The sequence below is a fragment of the Tachysurus fulvidraco genome, chromosome 5 (assembly GCF_022655615.1).
Source record: "Tachysurus fulvidraco isolate hzauxx_2018 chromosome 5, HZAU_PFXX_2.0, whole genome shotgun sequence".
In the NCBI taxonomy this organism is placed as follows: Eukaryota; Metazoa; Chordata; class Actinopteri; order Siluriformes; family Bagridae; genus Tachysurus; species Tachysurus fulvidraco.
This window is the reverse complement of record NC_062522.1, coordinates 8,018,878-8,028,636: the sequence shown is the minus strand read 5'-3', so window position 1 is coordinate 8,028,636 and position 9,759 is coordinate 8,018,878. Positions and strand designations below refer to the sequence as shown.

The 9,759-nt window shown below is 37.3% G+C and overlaps 1 protein-coding gene across 11 annotated transcripts in view; it reads right to left on the bottom strand.

Annotated features, from left to right (window-relative positions):
- Positions 1-457: 457 nt before the first annotated feature.
- Positions 458-9,759, bottom strand: part of brinp3a.1 (bone morphogenetic protein/retinoic acid inducible neural-specific 3a, tandem duplicate 1) — a 62,652-nt gene continuing 53,350 nt past the window's right edge. For all 11 annotated transcript variants that reach the window (XM_047813055.1, XM_027154407.2, XM_047813053.1 and 8 more), the window contains one exon: positions 458-2,164. In XM_047813055.1, coding sequence (XP_047669011.1) covers positions 1,048-2,164 — 1,117 coding nt within the window. In that variant the 3' untranslated portion in view covers positions 458-1,047. The remainder of the gene's footprint in view (positions 2,165-9,759) is intronic.

Below are 9,759 nucleotides of genomic sequence, written 5' to 3'. Positions count from 1 at the left end.
TCACATTTTTAGATGAGATTGAACCAGTAAGTATTTTAGATGAACAAAGAGTCTTGTTGAAGTCCAGGGTTTACCTTGGCTTCTAGTATTTAATATCCAGCACGTGCCAAGCATCTGTACCAGAAGAACTGATGAATCGTTATGTCAAGAAAAAAATTCTCTAGCTTGCGATCCGAAGCCGTAACTTTTACACTTTAATCGCTACAAGCAGAGAGGATGTGATTCTATAGTGACAGCTGATTTATATAATCAGATCATTGTGTAAATCATGCGGATTACACTAAACTGAGATCGAATAGAGTCTGTTAAAACACAGAAAATCACAGCAGATAATGGTGAAAAGGCTATTGAAGTATTCTACCTTATTCGTGGTATTAACAAACCCTGAAAATTCAAACCATATTATCAGAGATGGCGCATAAAAATTTCATTTATTTAGTGTATTAACAAACCCATGTTCTGTACATTTTTATTGTCATTACCTCTGTAATATTTCACAAATAATATGTTTATAAATATAAAAGCACATAGAACATATAGTTAGGACATATGTCTTTTAAACAAAATTATTCCTATAGTTATAATGCATTTGTACAAATATCTGAGAAATATTTTTACCATCAAACTCAACTGCTGCTGAAGCAGATACAGTAATATGCGAGTGTTACAGGGCTGACAGATAGAGCTGTACACATGAAGAGGTCTGGATTTGTCCCAGAATGATGGTCAGATTACACTAATTTACATGAGTACTGTCTGTTATGCACGAGTGATGAAATCAAAACTGTCGAAACTGTGAAGCGAAAGCTAAATTGCAGTGATCTACATTTAGTCTACTCTATTATAATAATTATCAGTATGGAAATTAAATTACATTACTACTGAAATACCATAAACCTTGAATGTAGTTTAAACATGAAAAAGCAATGCATGGACTTCGGTCGTCCAATTAACGTTCCTGAAGTTAGAAAAACAATGTATGATTTAAATTCTTTAAAGCATGATCTGGTTTATGCTTTAGTGTTAGGAACAGAGTAAAATGTCTGATTAGCTACAGAGTTTAGTAGTTTCATACTCCATTGAGTTGGGCTGCTTTGCACTGAAGGCCTGTAAAGCAGCCTGAATTCGAACCACATCATTAGTGGAGAGTTTGAGGCGATGGCGCAGTAAGCAGGAGAAGAGGTCCAGAGGCTGCTGGCCTGGTGGAGACAGTCGGTTAACACGGTCTCGTATCTCTAGCAGCTGCAGCAGGGCTGAATCCCGGGATCCCTGTGTGTACGGATAGTCCAGCTGCAGGATCAAGTCCTGGATTGCTTCAGGATCAAAATGCATGCTGTAACCGAACAGCTGCATGCTGTTGATTTTCATATAACCCAGATTCCGTGACGAGTCCATGTATTCCAGTGGCTCATAAAAGATTGTGCCGTTTCCATGGCCTGATGGGGTTCTGACACGACTCCTCAGGTATATGTGTACGGTTTCGAAAAATGTCTTCCACTTGTTCCCCAGAGTGAGCGTCCAGTTATAACAGTCAAGAGGAATATCTAATTTGGTCCTCTCCCAGTCAGGGTAATTGTTCTGGTCTATGGGCATGATCCAGCTCTCTGAGTGACTCCCTCCAAACGGGTTGATGTAGATAGACAACACGGGTTCCAAGGTGCTGTTCTTAGTAAGGCAGATCTGAAGGGAAATCCCCAGGAGCATGTGCACATGACTGGACTTAAACTTGTTGCTTTTCAGCGTCAGGAGCATCCTCTTCCTCCAAGAAGGGTCAAACCAGTTGTTAAGCCTCACGTCATTGCTAATGAACATGGCGTGGATGCTGATTCGGCCGTCGCGTTTCTGAAGAAGATATCGCAACTCGAGGTCCTGGAGATCTGTCTCAAAACCTATGTAGTTATCAGTGGAGTCCGGGATGATGTTTCTACACAGTCCTTGGCTCAGGGTATACCCTGGGTTACAGCTGGCACACCGTGATCGGTTCTCATAGGAGCAGGAAGAACAAAGGTTCCCCTCACCCACCATGCATGGAATGATGCCCTGACAGGACAGGGTCTCATGCTGACAAAAGCAGGCCCTCCTCTCTTCCATATATGTGCCAAGATGATTATTTTCGCCGCAGTACATAAGGGAAAGGACGTAGTTCAGCCAGTAATTGTAAGATCTGCGTGGAGAGAGGAAAACAACTTTAAAAAGTGCTATATTTCATTTACAATAAACCCTGTATGAATATGACACGTGAATACTGTTGACGTGATCGCACACACCAGCCAATTAATACACTCTAAATCATTTCATGCATTATTTACAAAATGCATAACTGCCCTCCTTAGTAAGCGTAATCATAAATATTCATCATCAAATGTGCTAACCGGACATGCTCAGCATAATATTTTCCATGCTGTGATATAAATAACAGCTGATCATCTCCTCACAAACTCAAACTCAACCATCGACACCCTTATTTATTTTTTTTTTTGCTCACTGAACTGCAACCACACGTGAAAAGAGATCTCGGTATGTAGACAGTGCTCTAATGGGAACGCTTAGAGTTCTTCAGGGCATTGAACAGGAAAATCAGAAATGGTGGTCAGTGTGCTCACAGCACATATATTGCTGACTCGTTCTGTTCTGTGGATGTACTGCTGAATTGAATACATAAATCATTTGGTTTAGGCATTCTTGAATTGAATTATCTAGTGAACACTAATATTTCATGCATACATTAAGCCATGCTTAAGGATCTATCTATTATGTTTAGAAATACTTATCAGAAATAACTAATCACAAAGCAAGGATGGTAAAGCAGGTTACTCCCGAGTCTCTAAATTGCTCTTAAGTTTATATTTGCTCTTAATTTGTGAATGTGTAGGTTCATTGTGCTTTGTGATGGTCTTGTGTTCCATATACGTGGGTGTGTTCCTGCCTCATTCCAATAGTTCCCAAGATACTCTCTTATTAGAACTTACTGTAGTTGAATCCATTATACAAAGCGACCTATAGAATATTTTTTTTCTTTTATCCCTATCAAGGAATAAAGGGCTCTGACATGGGAGCTTACTTACAAACTATTATCTAAACACAGACACTAGGAATGGTCTCTTTAAACCAGCTTTACACTATTACGTCTCTGTCAAAGACTAAAATTCCCCATACAAGAGTTCTTTGCTCATGAGTGGAGACTACTGTGGGTAAAACACAATATTTTGTGCTTTGGGATTTAAAAGGAGATATATTTTGTGCTGGAAGAGAGAACATTTCATGTAAGGTCTTACATAAAGTCTATCATGATATACTTTAGATTAGGGCAAAAAGTTATGAGGCAGACATGACATGTACAGTAGCTTACCCCAATATAGTTTCCAGTTATGGTTATGACAAAAGGAAACTATTTCATGCTTCGCGATTTTCCATTATTTGGCTCATTCCTGAATTATGTTGAATGATGAATGCTGGATGTAGGAATTGTAAAAACTTCAGAGTCTGAAAAAGGAAACAGCAAGGCCTACTGAAGTATAAGAGCCAAGCCAGGAAATAGTACAGGAGCATGCATGTTAGGAATTATCTATATCTTGAGGACTGGTTACAGATTGTTGGTTATAATCTTCTCATTTGAAGGGGTTTTGGATGAATCTAGATTCAGGAGAAGAATTGGGATTGGTGTTTATTGTTGGACATTCATCACATTTGGTAGGGTGGATTATTTATCCTTGTATTATATATATATATATATATATATATATATATATATATATATATATATATATATATATATATATATACAATGACTGTTTGACCAAGGATTCTGATCTGTTCATTTTTCTGATTTGAAGTGTGTTCGTTTCTGTTACTGTACAGTGTATGCAGTGATGCATTGTGTACTTCCTAAACTTACATTAACATTTACATTTACAGCATTTGGCAGATGCCCTTATCCAGAGCGACGTACATAAGTGCTTTAATCTCTAACATTGAATACATTAATGCTGGTTCACTAGGTTACATACTTAAGATACCATGAGTTTAAAACATTTGTTCAAAGTTACAATGAAAAAGTGTCAAAGTTTTTTTTTTTTGTTTTTTTTTGCAAAAGATAAGGAAAGAAGTGCTAGTTGAATTGTTTCCTGAATAAGTAGGTCTTCAATCGCCGCTTGAAAATAGCCAGTGACTCAGCTGTCCGGACCTCTAGGGGAAGTTCATTCCAAACTTTAAAGTAACTAAGTAACTGCTGGATTTCCAAAGTTGTTACAGACAAACATGGCATAATGTGAGTAGAACCTATTAGATATAATAAATATCAGAGTAATCCTTTTCATTAAATAGTAGTTTAAAGCATTAACAGGGTAAGTCGTGTGTATGGAGTGTGTACAGTGTGTTTCAGGGTTGGACATGACATTATATTAACATTTGTCTTGTTTTTGTCTTTGAGCTTTCACTATATATTTATGTCGCTGAACTTCTGATCAATGAGGGAAAAAAAAAAACAGGGTCTCGTGGTTTAACACATAAGTGATGCCAAGCGGATGCATAAATATTCATGGCGCTCGCTTGACTGAGAGACAGTCAATGTGAAGGTGGGTGGTAGAGGGGGAAATCTCCACTGTCTGTCAGCATATTTCACTCAGAGCGAAGCGGAGATGTGCGAAAAGACAAAACACGGTCTGATCCGGTTAATCCAAAGAGAAATGATTTGTCCAGGATTACCTGTTTCAAGAGTGTTCAGAAATGGAATTGATGCGAATAAAAAGAACAATAACTGCTTAAATATTGCTAGCGTCTATCTTTCTATCGATTTAGCCAGATAAAACCAGATCCTTTCATTATTCTATCTTTTTTATACCAGAATTTTTGAAACTTTTGGTACAGATTTGCTAAAGTTTATGAAAATAAATTACATTTAATTATACAATTACAAACAATTCATTAGCTTAATATGGGAAAGCAAACTGTTCATACATAGACATATACATGCTAATTTCCACTGTGAAAGCAATCAATTCTAAAATTAAAATAATGTATATGTTACAGTATGAACCTGGCTGTGCAAGCTTATTATGCCCTCTTACACCCACACACACTGAGAAATCTGTAGAGAAGCAAAAATCTTCATCCAGGATCATGGTTGAAGATTTGCAGACAATGGTAGAATTTTCAGCCCAAGTCTCCAAAGGGACTCCACCTTTATGCCAAATTATTTGGAAGACATGATGGAACAAAGCCATTTCTTTCATCTAAACACAAATGTACTGTAAGTGCCAGGAGTTTCCTAGACACTACTGGAACATGGGTAGGAACTGGGTTATGTGGCTAATGAGACTAAAAAAGAGGTTTTTGGCAGCGCTCGTAGTTAGTTTAGTGTAAAAATAAGGACGGTTATACAGAAAATAACCTAATCCTTCTTAGGAAGCACAGTATGCAGTGGGTTGTTTTTTTTTTCTTCCTCCAAAGACCCTGGAAGCCTTGTTAGAATACGCTGCATCATGGACTCCGTGAAATATTAGCAGATGTTAAATTAAAATCTATCTGCTTCTGCCAAGAAGCTGCAACTGGGTCATGGTTGGATCTTCTACTGTAGCAGTTGCAATAACAGAACAAATCATTTCTCTGAGGAACATGGTTACAGATTTAAAGAAGACAAATGGATTTTAGGGGTCATCAAGTCAAAAAATACTTAATAAGATTAGCTCTAAGCCAAACACTTTGGAAGATGTGGCAGTAGAATGATTTTTTTTAATGACATATATAAGTGTTGGTTAATGTCTCATTTTTACCTAACCTACTATAGGCGATATACACTTAATAACAGTGTATATAAAAAAACATATTTTTATTTTCTTTACACAAATGTTTCTGTCTTCAAAGTCATTGGTAATATAAATCCTATTTCAATATCCTATTTCTGCTCTCTGAGATGTCTAAAGTGCAAATTTGTAGCCGTTATCTACCTGCTGCTTTCAGAATGTTTCTAGAAATTTGGTCTCCGAAAACAAAAATAAAGCTTTGTGGCAATAGGACCACCTCAGTATGATATTATTATTATTATTATTAGCAGTGTTGGGCAATAACGCGTTACTGTAACGCAGTTACTTTTGACAGTAACTAACACTCTAACGCATTACTTTTTAAATAAAGTAACTCCGTGGTGCAGTTGTCCGTTACTTTTTTAAATTAATTCATTTTGGCTGAAGTGTAGCCTACAGCCTAACCTGTTTACAGCAGCGACGCATTGTAGGATTGGTGGATGCCAACCTGTAAACACGAAGACGCCGCACTGTGGGTGTGTTTCCGTTTATTCAAGTATGTGCGGGAGTAACGGCGTGTCAAGGCGAGATCAAGACGAGTTTCTCAAAGTGGAAATATGCTCATTATTACACTTTAGTTGAGCATAAAGACAAAAATCCTTTAGTCAAATGTAAGCTGTGTCTTTCTGGTTCGAAGGTCCTATCTACTGTGATAGACAGTAACTCCAATCTGGAGGTAGAAACTACATGCTTCGACGAAGCTAGAAGCTAACCCTGTGTCGGTGGACACACTCGAAGTGAGTCAAGCCCCTCCAGCCAAACAACAGCGACTAGGTTTTAACCGGACTGCCAGGGACAGATAAACAAACAGTTTTGTGTTTGTATAGACCATAACGCATAAAAGGGCGTTAATGGGTACATTAAAGAACGTTCTTTAAAAAAGTAACTTAAAAGTTACTTTTAACAATAACGTGTTACTTTTTGGTGTAAGTAATCAACAAAGTAACTGAGTTACTGTTTGAATGAAGTAACTAATAACTGTAACTAGTTACTATTTCTTAGTAACTAGCACAACACTGATTATTATTATTATTATTATTATTATTATTATTATTATTAGTAGTAGTAGTAGTAGTAGTAGTAGTAGTAGTAGTAGTAGTAGTAGTAATAGTGCTGTTATTAATTACATGATTTGAAACTGAACACTGGTAAATCTATTGATGGTATAGTTATTGTTGTTACATTCACTACAACATGTTTGAGATATTTTACTCAGGTCCACTGAACAAAACAGTAAAAAATTATTATTATCATTATTAATTGACATTGGTCAAACTTATTAACATTAATATTCTTTCCAGGATTCGGTCGGATTGTTATTAGCTCAATATATCCAGCTCATAATTATAGTGTTCTGCATCAATAGCTTAAAGGTGGATTATGAATTATGCACCGATCTGGAGTTTTATTATTGTCAATACAGCAGGCAAACCAGAAGGATAAATCCTAAAACAAATATTAAACGATAACAATACAAAAAATCAAGGCAATATATTGAATTCCTATGTATGGAATTCTGTAGAATCTGTTGTTTCCTAATTTGCCAGTTATACTAGATTCAAGATTGTATTTGTCGCTTACATACATTATACGAGGAATAAAACTTGCAGTGAAATGAAAACCCAGCCATTCCTCCTTTACTGTGCATATAATAAACTAAAATTGCCATGAACTATAAATATGTACGGATTTTGTGAAGAAAAAGTGCACGTTTGTCACTGGGACATAGTGACATGTCGTAATAAAACAGAGCATTGTTGCCTACGTATTCAGCTTTTATTCAATCAATATACTTTATTCTACATTTCATTTATATCTCTTTAAAATGTCTCCTACCTTTCTACCTTAAGACAGCAAGGAGTTGTGGGCTAAAAAAAAATCCACACAGATCCACACTTTAAAAATTTACCCTAAATAGTAGACCATCTGGGTACCACTGGTACCTTTGGGACACTAATTCTAATCTCGGATACTGTTTAGGACGTTTAGTAGATGCCATGTGACTACTAAACATGTGGTGGAGCTTGTATTGTGGGAAGTAGTGTTAGTAGCAGTTGTGGAGGATTCTGGAATATTCATGGGAAATTTGAGTCAAAATACAAGTATAAGTATAAATTTTATAGAGCTTGCTAAACAACAAACAAAAGATGATTAGTGTGCCTTTAATATTAGAGGAGGATCGTAACTAGGTCAGGGAAAGTCACACGATGTTGTTGGTGTCCTTCGGGTGCATCCTGTTGAGAGTTTCCACAACAGATCATCTGATTCGCATATTTGATTTGGCACAAGTTTTATGTCGGATGCATTTCCTGACACAACCCTGCCATTTTTCCTGGCTTGAGACCAGCACTAAGGGTTAACCCCTCAATGGCTGTGTTGGTTTCCTGCCTGGGAATGGAGCGCAGGATCCTGCTGCTGGACCACCAGGGACCTCACAAAATGTCACTTTAGTGTTAGTGTTTTGTCCCTACCTATATTACCACCCAGGTAGAGTCATTAAATAAAACCTGGCAACCGCAATGTAATAGATTTGCCTACACGCCTAACTGGCAACACTGAAAACAAGTTTGTTGTGAAAGAATTGACTGTAGAACTTAATCTCTGTTAAAGGCAGGGTCTCCGATTTTTGAGAAATGCTTCAGAAAACTGAGTTGGGCCGATAATAAACAAAAATCAAAGCAAAAATCAAAACAAACGTGTAGCCAATGAGCAGAAAGGGGCGGGGCTTGCAAATAGGCGGCGGAGAGAGTGTTCAGTGCGCATGTGTGACATTAGCAGAAAACGGTTTTAACATTGACATGGAGGATAAAAACAAAGAAAGAAAGAGAAGAAAGGCTTACGATAAGGCAAGAAGTAGGACGTGTTAATATAGGATCAGCTTTCCAGCGCTGGAGAGAACTGAAGGAGCAGGAAGTTGGCCACATATTCACAGGTTGGAGTTTCCCGAGTCAATAACTCCTGAGCTAAACGCTGTTACTACACAAATAACACCTCTTTTCTATCATAGTAATGTAGAGAGGCAGCTACAACCGCGTTTTGTGTAGTAACAGCGTTTAGCTCAGGAGTTATTGACTCGGGAAATTCAACTTTACTTAAGACGCCGAGGCGCTTTTGTCCTTCTCGATAGGTGAGTAACGTTGGTTTTGCTTTGTTACACAGAACTAATATATGCCTTTGTCCTTTACATGATTATGCTTGTGTGTCATTTTTGCTTGTTTGTTTATCTGCAATCGTATTGTTCTTCCCTTCAGCTATGATAAAGACACATTTCTTTCCATTATTTGCCTGGGTTACGTATGTATGTGTGGGTGGAGCTATCAATACAGGGGTGGGACCCATTTGGGTTAGGGGCGTGTTTGTTTTGGTGATTTTATTTGTCAACATTGGCTTTCAAAAATCGGAGACCCTGCCTTTAGTATATGGAGTATATGTGGGGGTTTGGGGCTGTTTTTCCTCTAAAACACATGGGTGGGCAAACCATGTTAGGGTACACAAGACTTTGATTATAATTACTTCTTGTATGCTAAGAGATTTTAAATAAATCTCTGCTTGCCTTTGACAAGAAGTTACAACTGAGTCAAATTTACACCTTTCTGTAGGACAATCTTCCACTACAAGTGGTTTCATGATTGCAAATTTAGCCTTCAAACATGGCCATTCCAATGACCTAAACTCTACTGAAAGTCATTGAAAAAGCTTGACTATATAGTGTACAGCTATATTTTAACAAACAACGTTGCTAATAATTGCAGACCTGACTGTATTTTTACAGGGCAGCATTTCAATATGGACATCATTTAACAATCAGGGACAGCTGTTCATTCTACTTATAGTTATTTATTTATTTATTTTTTAAACTTTAATGTCACCGTAGAGATTTCCTTTGCAATCCTGCCTTCTAAATTTGTCCAAATTAATTCTGTCCATATGGTGTTTGCATGATAGACATGCCTTTATA